Here is a 17,727-nt window from a genome sequence, read left to right on the forward strand (position 1 = left end):
GTCTGTGGTAGTTCACTCACCTTCTCAGGCAGCCCCAAACAACTGGCCTATAGGACTTGGGATTCCCCCTTCCCAGCTTGCTGCCCCTGCACCTAAGTCACCTCTCTCTCAAACCCTGTGCTGAATGAAGCCTTTGTTTTAGGCTCTGCTTCCTGAGAAAGCCACTCTAAGATGAGAAAGTCCATAGTAGGTTAAATGAGTATTGACTAGCAATATTCTTAGGCGACTTAATGAAGAAATACAGCCTTAAGAAACTTGGGTTTTCAAAGTACTTAAGTATACTTGCTACCTCAGTTTTCAAATAAAACTTTCAAAGTGTTTTATCTAACTTAAAAAAACTGAGTCATTTAATCTATAAATTATTCTTAGATATGCTGCACATCCCCATTTCATTTAATGACTGCTGAGAAAAATGATAGGACTAGCTCTCAAACCACTCAGAGCTAGGTTCAAATCCAAATTCTACCACTTACTAGTTGCGTGACCCGTTTTACTATATATATAACGTAGGGAAAAGAACAGCACTTACCCCATAGATTATAAATCCCGGGTGGTATTTAATTGCACACACACTAGATTTTCTGACTGGATAAGAACCAGGGCAAACAACTCTTAATTTTAGGAGTTTACTTAAACTCCTCTTAAGATTTACATGCTATATTACTTGGTTAAAGCCCTAGAACCAAAGAATCACAAGCAGAATCAAGAGACAAAATTTAATATATGCACACAGTTTTATATATAATGCAGCATCACATCATGAAGGGCATTTACTCTTATTTTATACATTCAGATATGTTTGAAACACTTCTTAAGGCTACAAAACAGAACATAGAAAAATAAACAGGAATATATTCAACACTTACAAAAAGTGATATGATAAAGAATATAAAGTACTATTTTCCTTTCAACACTTCAAAAGATGTATATATACTTTTTTTTTTTACAAGTAACATCACAAATGATCACATCTTCACATGCTTTAAGTATTATTTGTACTCAGTGTAAGGCTATTATCATTTTTCATACATAAATTTTTTTCTAGCTCTGTAACAATGCAATTTTTAATCCATTCAAGTAAATTCAACCCCAAAGTCGCTGTTTCCCAGCATTAAGACATGCACCCACCCCTCTTGTAGGATTTTTCTAAAATTTGTATTTCAGGGGAGAAGAAAACCTAAATTAGTGGGAAATCCCAATTAGTGGGAGAGTAAGTGGCTGCCACTAGTAGCAAAACCTTAGTTCTCTGAAACTGATATATTGGAACTGAGCCATTACGATTGGAAACGACACAATAGCATTTAGACATTAAATAGGAAGCAAAATACAGTAAACAGAAATAGTGTAGCCAAATACGCAAATATGTAGTCTCTTCAGCTACACTAAAATGGACCTTGCTTAGTACCCATAAGTGAAAGACTAAGGTAAAATAAATGAGGCATAAATAAATATTGCTAGTTTCTAGGATGGCTGAATGTCTTCTAAACCAGAAATGGTTAGAAAGGAACTTTATTGCACCAAGTCAATCATAAGCAAGTTTGCAGTTCACAGGCATTATTCAACCTTGAGTCACAAAGGAAACACACTGCAAGAATATATACAGTCTGCATCAAATACGATAATGTATCAGTAGGGAAAACCTACTCCTGCCAGGCCAAGGCAGGGTCTGAGCTTAGGTCAGCCATGAAAATGAACATACGGGTTACCAGGAAACAGGACGAGGACTACACAGATGCTAGCATCCTGCCACCAACGGGTACGTGGAGCAAGAATTGAAGATTTATCTGAGAGGAACTGAAGAAGAGAAATATACGCAATGCTAAAAGGAAAGGGGCTGGAATCAAGGTTAGCAAAAGCAACTAAAATGAAAAGAACAGGTGAGCTTTGGTCATTCTAAACATTTGTTCTTCAAAATGTGTATCATAATAGAGTAAGTTCCATAATTTCCAACTCAAAATACAAATGATTCTCACTTCTAAGCTTTTGCTTTTCTCTGAAACATTTTATCTCATGTCAACATACCATATGACTCAGTTAAAACGAAGGAGCACAAAAGCTTGCTTGGCCCTAGTGTGACCTCAGCATAAGGCAAAACCCCTGGACTAATATATTGATAACAAACCTAAAGGAAAAAAACAAAACTGACCTTCACGTAAAGACAATTTTAAAACTAGTAATCAAAAGTCAGAGTTCTTTTATTCTTATTCCAGAGGTCACTGAGTAAAGTACCAACTGCTAAAGTTCTCTTCCAGCACTGTTTCCATCATGTCCTGGAGGTAAGTATGGGAAACAGGAAGCAAATCGGCATTTCCTTCAGGAACTACAGAATATTCTGTTACTCAACTGAGGTAAGACAGAGTGACAATGAAGAAATCAACAGTATTCTTTCCTATCCAATTTTTAAACATTTCGAGAAGAAACTGGGACGATCAAATCCCAGTCAATAAAACAAAGGACACAGGAAATAGCGATTTCTTTTGGACTCCTGAGATCAAACTTACATTGAACTTTTAAATCTGGTCATTATATCTAATGTAATTTTCATTAAAATTATCAGGTAAGCTAATCCTACATATACAAGCATGAGCTGAAAGTGGAGGACCCTCTCATCTTCTCATTCCGTAACAACTGTTGATGTTAACTAAGAAAAAAATTGCTTAAGCAGTACCTTCCCCAGTTGTTCTAGCTTAGAAGGTGACAACAGAAATTCCTTTCAACAGGTTCTCTCAAGAATTTTTTTCTTTTCCACACAACCATCCCAGTCTTTACAAATTTTTACCTAGCACCATCATAATAAAATGTTATCTTTCAAAGTGCTCTCTAAAATCCTACGTTACAAAACATCTACACACTAATCACTACTCAAATCAGCAGTTACAAAGACATTAGGTAATTAAAACAACACAGAGGTAAATAACCATTATTACAGTACAGTGGAGATTCACTGAGCCTAGCTGGCACCCAAACATTCCCGTAGGTTATCAGAGAACCCAGAAAACTCATCTGCTTCAGTTTGTCAAATTCAAGTGAATTGTATTTGCTTTTAAAGTAATTGCTTTAGAAAAAAATCTACTTTTGGCTAGGTATATTACACATGGCATGCAAAGAGAAATTACTACATTATTTGCATAGCACTCAAAACTTCCTGATCAAAGCAGAACATAAAAAAGGGTAGAACTTCACATTGGTATGTACAAGTAAGAAATATAAGCTACAGTTATTTTTACATAGTAACACAGATGAATGAATACTGTGTTAATTCAGAGAATCACATCTCCAAATGGGAACAGAGTGCAACATGCAAAGGGAAAGTCTGGCGAATACTGCAAGAGACTGGAAGGAAGCAGAATCAGAGACGTGTGACCGAAGGGGTGACGAGCTATTAAATGCAAACAAATCCACTGTCTAGCAGCATCCTCTAGAAAAGAACTCAAAGTCACAATCATCCTTTTTTGTACAATAGTTCCAGCCGTGACAAATTGAACATGCAAATGTAAAGTGGTACACATAACTGAGTGTGGTGCAAAGGGAAAAATGAAACACAGTAACTCTATAGAAACCTGTCAAGCTAAAAATTTTTAACATTTCTTCTCACAAAATATTTAAATCTGTCAGTGCATTAGTGTTAAAGTGGCATTAAAAAACGTCTGCAGTTTTAACAGATGCAGATTATTTTCAAAATGCATAGCATCTACATTTCTTTCGAGTAGGCACCATGATATTTACACCAGTGCTAAGAATTCTTGGTGGGAACAGCCATTTCATTAGATTTCCTATTATTTCTTAAACATCTATTCTTGTATGCAATCTCAAGTTCAACAAATACTCACCAAAATTCAAAAATATACCCTATGAATATTAAAAGAACTATATACAACATTTCTAAGACACAGGTTAATAGGCTGCCTTATGTGTAATATTAAAGAGAAGACATTATTCAAGTTTGACAGATATTGAGATGAAAGGCCTTTGGGTTGGAAGCATTTCAAAAGACAACAGTGTTTTAGGCTAAGAATTGTTTGAGCCCAGTTTATGACTAAGGCATTGCATATAAAATATACGTTTCTATTTGGTGCAATGTTATGTTTTGGAATCTATAGTGTGTCAAATGATGTATTTTGTCACTTTAGTAAACACTATAAAGCACACATTTCCAACATTTGAAAATTAAACTTACATAAGGAAAAAAAATCAAACACTAAATCTATAATGTTTTATATTAAGCTGTTTATAAAAAATACTTTAACAAACTTATTTCTTAACTTTTTATGGGGGCAGTCACCCGATAAATAGACAGATTTTGAACAAAGAAAAATGGCAACACCAGGAATTCACCTGCCCCCTTAAACGCATATCCAAAATCCCTTGTCCAGAATGAGAGTGAGGGTAAAGGGGGAGGGGAGGAGAGAGTTCCAATTTGGGTTTTTATTTTAATGTATTTTTTTTAAAGCCTTCAGAAACATTCCACCTAAGAAAGGGCTTCTGCTCTAAAATGCCGCCACACCATCAAGTGTGCTGTCCCCGATGGCCATCTCCCACCCCTGACCTCCTCCTATCCCCCCTGTGGGGCCGTCCTCTGGCATTCCGATGGTACTGATAACCTTCCTCCCGGCTCCTGCTTGGCTGCCCTTTCCAGGACTCCTCCCCTCTCACGTGAGGGTAGCCCCCCCTACCAGAATAGCCCCAATCACTTTTGTACTTCCTGCCTCCGTAAGTCTGATTATAGAACTGCTTGGACCGACCACTTCTCAGGATGTCAGACACCTCGCTTTCATCCTCTGAGCTCTCTTCTTTTGGTCTCGGCACCCTGCTGTCCACAGAGCTGGCCCCACTGACCGCGTCGGCAGCAGCCTTAGGGTCTTTCACTTTTTCTGGTTTTTCTTTCAGACTCGGAATGGTCCTTTTAGGCTCAAGTTCAACGGGCACGGTTTCTCTCTCTCTGTTTAGAATCTGAGCGGGAAGATGAGCCTTTCCCTCTGCTACGGGAGGGACGGGAGCCCGTGCCAGATCTGCCTTAGGTGTCTGGGATGACTGCTCCGCCTGGCCTTCGTGCTCGCTCACACTGGCTTCAGGGAGAGGACAGGTGTCTTCGCCTCCGGCCTCGGGAAACTCGTCTGCTGCTGAAACCGAAGCACATTCTTTAGAAAGATCCAGATTTTCCAGGGGCAGATCCAATTCTCCCTTCTCATCAGAGGGCAGAACAATATTCTGCCTCATTACTGGATTTTCTATGAATCCCTGAAAAGGGTACCCATACCAAACGTGAGGAAAGAAAGGAGGTGCGATGGGAACCGGGCCTAAGAATGGGTTCGGCCCAAAAGATGGCTGCGGGAACATGTTCTTGCCGCTCAGCGACTCTTCATATTCAGCGTGAAGAAGCTGCCCAGAGTTTTCAGATTCCAGGTCGGCCTGATAAGACAACTGTCCGTGACTTTCAGACACCTGAGACGGAGGGATAACCAGGGCTGAAGAGAACGTCGGCGGTCCAGTCTCTGCCTGTGGCATCTGACCGTTGACACTGGCCTCAGGCTGCCCGGGGAAGTGAGCATCCGGACAGGTACAGTCACTTTCATTCGGAGCGGAAGGGCCTTCTTGGAACCAAGGGTTTTGAGGATACATAGGGACGGGGACCTTTGGGTACATCCTGCAGGCCGCCAGGTAGGCCTGGTGCAGAGGGTACAGGTAAGAATGTGGGGCCCACATAGGGCAACTATACGCCTACAAAAGACAAGGAAAACCAATAAGATAAACAATACAGGGGGCGGGGAGAAGTTCAGAGTGGGCTCAAGATAAGTTTCTCATGCCTGCAAAGACCATAAACTGCAGTCCAAATACTAGATCACACTGATACACAACATGCAAAGGAATTACAAAATTAAGTCACGGCTATGAGACTCCATTCCTTGTTCCTATCCTGAAACCAACTCCAAGTCCCGCTACAGAGGTTTGAAAGGAGACGGAGTGATGAACCCACCTACAGATTATCATGATCATTAATTCCATCCTTCAGGTCTAACTGCACAGAAGTAATCTGGGGTGATAACAGATCTCAGAAACAACCACCGTCAATCAAGCACTCGAGCCTCCAACTTCCAGTCTCTCGATCACTGGCTGTTTAGCTTGACCTGCATTCATTCATGTTCTGGCTCTACCACTAACTCAGTGTGTGAGCCCGTGCCAACTAGTTACCTAGTCTAGACGTGTTCTACCATAAAAACGCTGGTACAGAAGTAGGTGACCCCCAACATTTGGACTCCATAGTCAGAGGAGATCCCAGAGCAATCCAACTGCAAGGATTAAAGTCAGACCTCTAGTCAGATAAGGATAAACACCGAAAATGAAATACTCCAAATCCTTCCCCTGCAAAAGGTTCAGCTAAACACCAAAACACGAAGGAAAATTTACCAGACAACTGACTAATTAACCAATCAGCTATAGCCAACATTAACTAGATAAATATAAACTACGCATGAATGCAGCAGATGGAGAAATTAATCAAGTCTCCTTTTATGAACGGGTCCGTAGGCCCCACACGGTAGGGCGCTTCATTTCATGTATTAACAGCCTAGAACCCACAGAAACGAATCCAAGACAGCAGACAACACAGCACTGACGAGAAAAGAGTTCTGCAGCTCTTTCTGAGACAAGCCGTCTCCAGGCTGATCCCCTCCCACGGGGAGCTCTGCTCTGCTAGGAGGCTCCACCTTCCACGCGTGGCCTCCTCTCCGCCTTTCAAGCAACTGAGGCAGACAGAAGAAGAGCATCATCCCCATTCCATACGTGAGAACAGCTGGGCCCAGACACCCTCAATGACTTGCCCGGGGCCATACAGATAAAAGAGTGCAGGAGCAGAACTTCAAACCCAGACCTTCCACCTAATTCCTCGGGGGAGCGCTTTCACTAGGCTGTTTCCCGAATATACTCACAGGGTTAAACCACTGCCAATTAAAAGGAAAAGCAAGCAAATACTGGAGCCTCAATCACCACCAAAAACAAACTGTATGGTACTGAAAATGCCACTTCTTAAAACAGTGAGATTTAGTAAACCTTAGGTTATTGACCAACAGGATAAGAGTTAAGATGATTTAAATGGTAATAATTTAAAACAGTATTAACTTAAATAACTTAAAATAACTTCAAAATGATAAAATGTAAATACCTTTACACCAAGATTGAAGAAGAATCGAAGAATGTTCTTATCTGAAAATAAGTAACACCATCACTCACTAAAATTATACATTCACAAAAAGCTTTTGTTCATTATCCTCAAATGACATATAGTTCTAAGGACAATTTTGCCTACTTGGATTGTTCTTCTCTAGCCTGTGATATAAAACATATATTAAAAATTGTAATATAACCAACACCAGACTCTGTTACTGCAGGGTAATTCCAGAGTCAACATGCTTTATCTAGTCTAACATCCATGCCCCAAAATGGCTTAAATTGAGATTTTTATGACTAAACTTAAATCTGTGCAAAGAAAACTCAGGTGCTCACTGCATTTCTTTTTTAAACTTCTCTGTGGGGTTTAAAATATTATGAAATAAAAAAGTTGGGGGTAGGAGTAATAATCAACATAAACCTAAATCATTAACAAGATTAGTAGGATAATACTAGCTCAGGTATTCATTTGACATTAGCCGGTTACCCACAGACACAAACATCAAACCACTGACTAATAAAAGAAAATCATCCACAAAAATCCAAGTAAAGAGCACAGAGAGTCACGACATTACTCCTTCAGTTTTTCAAATAGGAAATCTTGCAAACTAAACTTTCTTAAAAAAAAAAAAAAAAAAAAGACGAATTTAAAAAGAATTCCTTAAAAAATCTATACTATTGCATGCAAACTCAGTACTGTTTAGTTATCTGGTTAGTAACACTATTGAGGTTTAATTCAAAATGGTTTCAGACTGTTTTTGAAAAAATGACAGGGGCAGGGGAGTAAGGGGAGGGGCTGCTGCTATAAGTAATAGTTTGTATGTTACTAAGCATATGAAAACACACACCAATCAAACAGAAGCTGAAACAGGAGTGATGAGCGACTAACAGCTGAACCTCTGCTGTCCTCCCCAAGCAAGTCCTTTGGCTTACTCAGCAACATGGCCTCTGTCCTCTACTTACATTTCTCACTGAACCTGTGCCAGCACTTAATAAATAAAATCAACCTGAACTTGGAGAAGGAGCTCACCTTTAGGCAGGTCCTCCCCAGTGTGACACAGTGAATAAGGTGGTGCAATGGCTCGATCTCCCTTTTCGTTACAAGGAAACCCAGGATAGAGTGGGTCTTGGTAAAGGCTCAGTGTCTGAGGCAAAGGCATCAAGGGCTGGTTAACGGCCTGTATTGACACAGGAACTGGAGAGGGTGTTAAATGAGCTTGGGACACAACAGAATCAGGTCCAGTGGTCAGAGTCTGTGTCACTGACAGAACAGGAATTTGAGCAGGGACACCTACAAAAGAAAGGGAAAGGAATCAAAAGCTATAAAGAGGTAAAAATAATTCTCTACAAATATAAGTTTACATTAAGCTAAAAGGCGAAGAATGCTATAAAACTGTATAGCTAGTAAAACGGTGTGTGTTTAAGCAATCTAAAGAAGTACTAACGTCAACCAAACACGCTCCTGGACACAAAGGAGGAAATAAGCGCCCAGAAAACAAGCTTCGAGTCAGTATCTTCTAATAACAGCTCTTATGAACAAGACACGGAGCCTGGCAGAGAGCTGGCCCACGGGGGTGAACACTGCGCTGCCAGCACTGGGCAAGCAGAGCTCACACAGCTGCCCCCGAGACTGGGAGGGCGCACGTCACATGAGCACCGCAGGCAGCTGGGAGCAGAGCAGGGCTCTGGGGGGCTCCACACGCCTAATCCCGCTCGGAGGGCAAGCTCACACTTAAGAATTTCAGGACCTGGAAGGCTTTTGCTGGTTGATTCACCGAACTTTTAAAATTTTTATCTAACCTGTTGGTCCAAAAGTTGTAGGTTCACTTGGCCAGGCTGGCACAGTGGCTGGTAAAGAAGGCACGGCAGGAGTTAGATGTACCTCTGGAGACACTAGAAGGGGAGCTGGATTGGACAGACACACATGTTCTGCTGGCTTCTTCAAGAAGAGAGGGTGGAAAAAGACGAGAGTTCATTTTGCTTAACACTAATTCAACCACCACAGGTACCTTGAGTTGCCTGCCTTTTACACACAACTGTGGTTTCTACATACATGGTCTTTCTTCTGGTCTTAGAAATGAAAGAGAAAAACACAGTAGCTGAAAACTCCATACTAACAAATGTGATCCTAACCAGTGATTTGCCCACCAAAAGTCAGAGAAGTCACTGGCAGGGTTAGAAACAAACTACAAAGCAACCTGAACACAATGCTCTTAAGGCAAGAAAGCAAAATCATTGAAATCACCCTGAAATTCACGAGTTTAGAAACTCCTCACACAAAGACTTAGCATAAAACTGTACACTTTCCACCTGACACGAAGGATGTAACTGAAAGGCAAAGGACAAGAACTTTCTCTGCTCCTGTATTAGATCAAGAACCAAAATCATCTGCTAGAACTCAGGTTCCTTCATCATTCAATCTGTAAATTGGTGGTATTGCACTTTAGATGTATATTTTTCTAATCTCTTCAATCATTACATTCCCTCCCTTCTATGAAATAACTGTTAAGCATGCAGAGTTGTCTAACTCTTTTTTAAAGTTTTGAAATAAAACAGAAATTCATAATTTCCCTTCAAAAATCTCATATTCAAGCCAACTCACCACAAAGGCAACACAAGGTGCCAGATACAAACTTATTCAAAATCAATTCAGAAGAATGGCTTCTATGTCCAGACAATGGTGATTATAAAAATAACATTCCATTAAAACTTGAGAACATTCTAGACTAACCAAGAACAGAATGAGAGAAAAATCATAATTGTATTCCAAATTATGAAACTAGATAGAGTAAATTCTCCCATTTCCTGTATTTTCTGTTTTTTAATGATGACAGTAAGAGTTAAGAAACCCAGGGAATGGAGCATTCAATGTCAAATGCTACAATGTACTTACTTGTTCTGTAGGAGGTGGGCACTCTAATTTCTTTGACGGTGATGTAATTCTTGAACATTTATCATTGCTAATATTCTTTGGAAGCACCAAAAAAAAAAAAAAAAGCATACTTTTGCATTTCAAAGACCCACATTCTGGGGTAACATGGCCGCCTTTACAGCCCACCCTACTCGCACCTGCCTGAACCCTCTGACGACCAACGACTCTTTTCCATTGTACCTGGGCTCCAACAGGTAAGGGATTTTGCCTCCACATCTTCATCACATCAGACTACTGGGCAGTTTTTATCGGGGGCATGGTTTCAAAACAGCACTTTTCCCTTACAAATCTCAATCTACTATAGAGTAATGGAAAGTGAAAGCTAAGCTATGTTCCACCAATTCAGATAAGTCATCGTAAGGTACCCTTGAAGAAACGGTTATAATTTGTGAGTGAATTCTCCTCAAGCACTGTAATTTTTTCTCAATTTTCTTCTGCTTTTCTACTTCCCTAACACTTTGTTATAAAATGATGAAATCATCTCCATCTCCTTCTACACTATCACAATGTTAAGGAAAAAGAAAGAGACGCAATTAGTATTTAAAACGTTTACCTCCAGTGTGCCTGGCTCGGGCTTTTTATCCAAGGGAATATGTCCATGGACAGAGTCTATAACAGATCAGAATAAAAAAGACGGCATCATTCGCTAGTTAGGTGTGAAGACACAACAATAAAACGTGAAGACAGAGAAAGCCAAAAGTACCATTTGAACCATGTTTAGTCAGTAGATAATAGAGTTTTCAGAATAACACAATGTGCTTTATGTAGCTTGAGTCAATGATTCTCTACAACAGTGAGACGTGACAGTACATTGCTTAATCATTTAAAAAGTAAGTTCTTTTCCCCATGTCTGACTTTAAGCCAGAAACAGATCTCTCGCATCTGCTTTCAAATGATGAAATAACATACCTTTATCTTTTCTTTCTTCGGTGTCCATTCTCCGCCTGCTTCCTTTTCTATCGCTTCCATGTGATGATTTTCTCTGGACGCCTGGGTTGCTACCCTGAGAAGCTGACTGGCTGACTGATGAGCTCTTAAAATAAACAAAACCCAACACTTTGGGTTAGAGATTTACTCACAAATATATGAACAAAATCTTCTAATTAACCTTACTCTTCATACATCTAACTAAAACTCTCAAAATTCATAGCCCTGTATCTTTATACTTCCCAAACTACAAAAAAATAGGACCTAGGGTTCATATTACATACTCTATAGTAATCGGCTTACTAATAAGGTAATCAGACGCTTTGGCCTAAATTAGTACGACGACTTCTTCGTATGCCCATACTTCAGGAAGCCACCCTGACCAAACCTCCACTTTGCAACTTACACTTCCATTCTCTGCACAAAGAATAGCACCCTTCATACCAACCTTCAAAAGCAGCCATAGCTGAGCCACAGCCCTTGGTGGGGGAGAAACACCCAAGTGCAAACAGGCAGATACAGTGCACTAGGACGCTTACCACTGACACGCTACTGTCAGCAAATCACCCAAGCTCCACGTGAGCTCCAACTTCTAACTGGTGAAACATGGGGATTGGAATAAGCCTGGCTTCTCAGCTAAATCACCACTGAAGGTCTCTCCTCTTCTAGCATCTGTGAGTAAGTGCTGCACACGGCTGAGAAGAGGACCTCAGCCCTCTGTGGCAGGCATTTTCTACAAGACAAACCTGAGTCGCTATCAAGTCCAAGACAGGATCAAATGCCTGTTTAAAGACAATGAGTACGAAGACCCCATTTTAACAATCAAAACATTTCACAATCTATTCCCACATTACAGTAGTTGTTTCTCCCCATTCACTAACTGAAAAGAGGACAAAAAGCTGTGAGTAGAAGCTTAAATGATTTGTAGTTTTATTTTCTATATATTATGGAAAAATAACATATCACAGAGATAAATATACTGAGACTAAAGACCATGCCTAATTCACATATGAATTTGGGCATTTCTTCCAGTAATTCCTAAACTCCAATCCCTGTGCCAGACTGAACTATATATATACTGTTCCAGGTCAGCTGTTTTCAACTGAGCATCTCATACCTCTGAAGGATCCCATGGAGGCCAGAGTACAAAAAATTGAGTGTGTGGGGCTTTAATGTTTTATACTGGTATAAATATATATACCTGTATACATATTATACATATTGAGATATATGTATATATATATACGCCAATATATGTATCATACATATGATATATATATTGGGTAGCATCCTGTAACATTCCATTTTGTTTGTTTAACCCACTGTTAAGAAAGCGTTCCAACCACCACTCTCCATCACAGGTCATTTGGTATCACTTACCGATATTTCAGACCATAGGCACAGGGCGCCCAGTGCCCCCAAACTCAAGTAGCTAACCCTTGCCCCGTGCTGCCAATGACCCCTCCTCACACAGCATTTACTTCACTCTACACAAGAACTGTTTTCCCTTCTGACTCCCCCAAAAGAAGTAAGAAACTTAAAGGCAGGGACCACTTGTCTCATCAGAGAAGCATCCATCACAGCCCAGCATCTGACACAGGGAGCAAGGGCAAAGCCACAGGGCTGCATGTACTACCACCTCCAACAGTGACCACACTCTGAACAACAGCTCTTATTTGTATGTCCTAGGTTAATCTTGTCCTGGTATGTTTAATAAGGAACACTGAAAAGAGTTTCCCGGTTTTACAGATGTATCTCGTTAACTGAATCATGAACCTCTACTGCTTAGGGAAAGTTACTGGTTTTTGCTAGCAAAAACAAACGAGTTTCGGTTCAAAAGAAGATACTAGGGCTTCCCTGGTGGCGCAGTGGTTAAGAATCCGCCTGCCAATGCAGGGGACACGGGTTCAAGCCCTGGGCTAGGAAGATTCCCACATGTCGCAGAGCAACTAAGCTCGCGAGCCACAACTACTGAGCCCGCAAGCCACAACTACTGAAGCCTGTGTGCCTGGAGCCTGTGCTCCGCAACAAGAGAAGCCACCGCACAGAAACAAAGAGTTGCCCCCGCTCACCGCAACTAGAGAAAGCCCACATGCAGCAACAAAGACCCAACGCAGCCAAAAATAAAATAAATTTAAAAAGAAAGAGAGAATACTAAACTTAAAGTGAGATAACCAATTTATTACTTGCCTCAACTCTGCCACCAACTAGAAATATCTTTAGACCTCACCTTAATCATGAAGATGAAAAGGAGGGGTAGCTGCATAATCACCAAGGTATCTTTCAGTTTAAAAACTATTAGTCTACCATTTAAAACTATGGCTTAATACAAAAACTATATTAAGGAAGACTTCTGAAGGATAACTTTTAAAATCCCTTTTTATATACATACGGAGAGGGCTGGGAAAGCCTGTTCATCCCTGTTCTGAATCTCATAGAGTAAACGAGATTCTTCTATAGCTTGCTTCTCTCTGCGCTCTTCTGGAGAGAGGCCGAAATAGTTAGATTCTCGAGTCGTGGCATCGAAATCCTCAGCTCTCTCACGATCAGGTTTCCTGTCAAATAAAACATTCTTGTCATGAAAAAAAAAAAAAGACAAAATGTACTGAGTACCTAAAATAATACAAAACAACGCTTTTAGCAATTCAAATATTTGACCAGTTTAGCTACATTGTGACATTACAGAACTTTTAGCTGCCTGATTAATAAATGTTTAGGAAACAGAAGTCCCTGGAGCATTAGGCTACATTTCAGAGTCAAGAAGACAAACTTAAAATAGGGTGGAAAGAAAAGAAATATATAACTCACTTCCAAGTGATAAAGGAATCACTGAGATTTTTCTTTTCATCAGGGCATAAATGTAAGCACTGTATATTTCTTTACGCCATATTCCAACACTTTCATAAGAATTCTCTTTCAAAAGAAAGGGAAAGTTAGGCCTCAAAAGCACTCCAGTGCTTTTAGGTTTAGGTTTTAGTTAGTTTAGGCCTCAAAAGCACTCTAATTTTCTGTTCTAAGTAAAGGACAACGTTCAAAGAGACACCACGACCATCTTCCTGCTTTTTAAAGACACTACCAAGGGAGGATGAAAGGTGAAAAGAAGAAAAACATGCACCAGGCTAGATACTAACTACGATAAGACTGCTGTCATTTCAATAAGTTTGGTCAAAGAAGGAGACAAAAAAATTCATGAATAGAGTCTAGTAGCCTATAACATAACCCTAACATTTTTATATGAATTAAAATTATTATAGGCAATATAAATACTATTTCTACACTGTGTCTAATAGTTCCACAACAGTGGGAAATGAAAACCCAAAGCCAACAGGGAAAATATATTGAAGAGATGCAGCTCCCTAAAAAGTGGGAAGGATACAACTGATACCATCTGATTCTCCGACCTCTGAAATAAAGAACGGCCATTTCATGTCCTCAGTCCCACTTAAAATCACATCCTAATTCCAATGGGGCACACGTCAACCCCAGAGTATTAGGGAAAAAAACAGGGGAGCAAACCTGCACCCTCAATCTTAGACCAGTCCTTCTCAAACCCCCATGGTGAAAGACTGCAAAGATGACTCAGCTAGTGCCAGGAGTCTCCAGAAAGTCAGTACTCCCTAACCTCTGCGCGCCATCACCCGAAGCCCACATCTCACCCTCACGCGCCACAGAGAACCTCTCCCCTCCTGAGCCTAGCGGGAGGGGAGATATTCAGCACGGACACGTCTATCATTTTCGGCACCTGCATGATGAAAGCATACATGGCAATCCTGCTCGGTTTTTGTTACACTCTGTTTTGTTTTCTCCAAAGGAAGAGACAATATCAATGAGAAAGAAATTGAAAAAGCGAGCGGTCATGAAGGTCTCATGCCCAACATCACTGCTCTTTTTATTTGATAATGAGAATCCCAAACTAATGTGTTAAGTATTAGAAATGAAGTCAAAATTCTAATGGACTTAAATCAACTGGAGTGTTAGCTATAAAATTCTAAATTTTGACTAGAATTTTTTAGAATCTTACTTTAAATATTCAACCATCAGCAGTCTCTAAATTTAAGACACTAGTAAGATTCATTCTCACTCCCACAGGCTAGAAGGCATACTAACTGCAAGTACAACTACGTTCGTACATAATCAATCACAGTGCCAAAAATTCTCCAAAGCTTTATGTCCATGTACTCTCCACTGCCTTCTGCCATCGAGTGTTTTATACACCAAGTAATAGGTAGCTAACACATAAACAAGAAAAGGACCACGTCCGTCTGATCATTCTAATTCCTAAGAGACTGGACAAAACACTAGAAACACTCTGGATAAAAATTCAGTTTGTGGTAAACAAAAGTGTATTTAAATTAGCCATTTGGTAGTCTGTGTATGTTCTTTTTTTAAAACTTTAAGACATTAAAGAGTATCCTCTGTTCAAGAGAAAAAAAGGCTCTTCTAGTCTACTAAAAAATGAGAATTTTATTAAAAAAAAAAAATCTCATTTCTGTCCATGACCTTCCTATACTGACTTCACATTTTTAGGTTTCCAAAGCTAATATTCAAAGTAAGTTAGTCCTCTTAGGTACCTTGCCTGTACTGGGTAAGATACCACCAGACGCTAGTGGAGTCTGGTCAATGTCTGCACATCAGACTTCAGCCGCAACTAGGTGATTTAGCGACATAAGTATTATCTGCTGGGGGAGGCTAACCCACCGTAGGCCCCGAATGCCCCTTCACATCGTTGCTGGGTGTGCCAAAAACACACGGCCCTGATTACTCTGTACCCAGGCCATTTCTCAGGGTTGTGTATCTAGTGACCACCCTTGAGGGATGAGGGAATTCTTTCTTATGGTTGATTTTTAATCATCTGTTCTCATTAGAACTTACGGATAACTGGATTATGAATACACATGTCCTTTTTACGCACATATTAGCATCCTTTCAAGGATACACAAGAATCTGTTAACACTGGATGCCTCTGCAGAGGAAGCTAGACAACTGCGACAACAGGGATACGAAGGAGAATTATCAGAACAAACTTCTCAGTGTTTTGGATTTCGAACAGTATCAATTAATTTGCTATCCTGAACAGTTGGCTCAATTAAAAAGAAAACTGTAATGGATGTGAAGTACTGGTATTTGTTATGAATTGAACTGCGTCTCCCAAAAAAGATACGTTCAAGTCCTGACCCCTCGTATCTGTGCATGTGACTTTATAAATAGGGTCTCTGCAGAAGTAATCCCATTAAGATGAGATCATAGCGGAGTAGGGTGGGCCCTAAACCCACTATAACTGGTTCCTTACTGGAAGAGACACAGACACCCAGGGAGACCACCACGTGATGATGCAGGCAGAGATTGGAGTGATACATCTACAAGCCAAGGAACGCGAAGGACTGTGGACAACACCAGAAGTAGGAGAGGCCTGGGACAGACTCTCCCCTAGAACCTTCAGAGAGGGCACGGCCCTACTGATACCTTGATTTCAGACTTGCAACCTCCAGGACTGTAAGAGAATACACTGCTGTGGCTTTAAGCCAGCCTGTGGTACTATGCTGCCACAGCCCCAGGAAACTACACAGTATTGGTACCATGTCAGCCTAAGAACCTACAACTCTGTCTTAAAGATGTTACATAAACTGTCTTTAATGACAAAATGTTAAAAGTACGTTCCCAAGAAAGGGGAATGCCCAAATGCCAACAATAAAGAAACTGAAGACCAGAGCTTAGCAAGCACATAAGCACATGCTACCGCTGTTCAGATGATCGGGGAGATCAAGCTCGGACGGGGACGGTGAGCCACAAGCACCCACAGGAGACGCGGCCAAGTTCACAGGAAGAGGACAGCCTCCACTTAAGACACACCTTCTCAAATAAAGCTCCTCCAGAGAATATAAACTACTCCATAGCTCCATAAGCTACTCCAAGGAAGGGCAGATGAGGGAAAAATTTAAATCCACGGCACAGGAAACTATGACCCTGACGTTCATCTGCCTCTGCATATTCTGTCAGAATGCTGCTAATTCATGATCACAGCAACCTGTTCAGTATTAGACACGTTACAACAAGCAATCCAAACTTGTCGGAACAAAGTAGGCTGACCATTCTGGTCGATTTAAGTTCCTATATAAAGAGGACTACCCTCACCCTGCAAGGAATTAGGGCTGCCGTTTGGAATTCAGTATTTAACACATTACAAGCTACCGGAAAACTCTGAGGTGCCAGGTTACGATCTAAATCATTTGAAAAAAGTTATTCACAAACAAAGATCTCTGACCCTACCAAATTACTTTGATTTGTTTAAACAGAGTTACAAAGAACTGAAATCCTCACGTTATTCTATCAACAATGCTTTTAATGTCACGCTGTAGACGAGTATACGAACAAAAACTGTAACTTTCTAGAAGCACGTGACACAGAGAGTAAAAGAGATGCTTCTCGCTTAGTTTCTAGCTCTCCTGCCTTCGGGACGGTTACCTCGTGGCCTGTGTGGGTGTCCTGCTCAGACTTCTGTGCTCACCGGAGGGCTTCTGAGACTGCGGCGCTGCAGAGTGGCTGGGGGGCGCGCGCTGCCTCAGCCCCGGAGGGTGCTGCAGGCGAGGTGGCAGCGCGGGCGGGGCTTTGCCTGCCTTCGCCGGGGCCTTGGGCCCTCTGTAGTCCGCATCTGTGGCAAGAGCCAAACTGCCTCGTAATCTTCCCATTACGGACACCCCCAAGCA

General features: G+C 40.9%; 1 protein-coding gene across 2 annotated transcripts in view; it reads right to left on the bottom strand.

Moving 5' to 3' along the window:
- Nucleotides 1-702: 702 nt before the first annotated feature.
- OTUD4 (OTU deubiquitinase 4) overlaps nt 703-17,727 on the bottom strand; it is a 44,311-nt gene continuing 27,286 nt past the window's right edge. The window contains exons 13-21 of one of the 2 annotated variants that reach the window (XM_082463298.1): nt 17,486-17,672; nt 13,416-13,578; nt 11,006-11,129; nt 10,650-10,705; nt 10,058-10,132; nt 8,965-9,103; nt 8,195-8,455; nt 7,160-7,200; nt 703-5,718 (exon numbers count right to left, since the gene is read on the bottom strand). In XM_082463298.1, coding sequence (XP_082319424.1) covers nt 4,507-5,718; nt 7,160-7,200; nt 8,195-8,455; nt 8,965-9,103; nt 10,058-10,132; nt 10,650-10,705; nt 11,006-11,129; nt 13,416-13,578; nt 17,486-17,672 — 2,258 coding nt within the window. In that variant the 3' untranslated portion in view covers nt 703-4,506. The remainder of the gene's footprint in view (nt 5,719-7,159; nt 7,201-8,194; nt 8,456-8,964; nt 9,104-10,057; nt 10,133-10,649; nt 10,706-11,005; nt 11,130-13,415; nt 13,579-17,485; nt 17,673-17,727) is intronic. The other variant, XM_082463299.1, reaches the window with a different exon arrangement.

This window comes from Balaenoptera physalus, assembly GCF_965194825.1.
Source record: "Balaenoptera physalus genome assembly, chromosome: 5".
Lineage (NCBI taxonomy): Eukaryota > Metazoa > Chordata > Mammalia > Artiodactyla > Balaenopteridae > Balaenoptera > Balaenoptera physalus.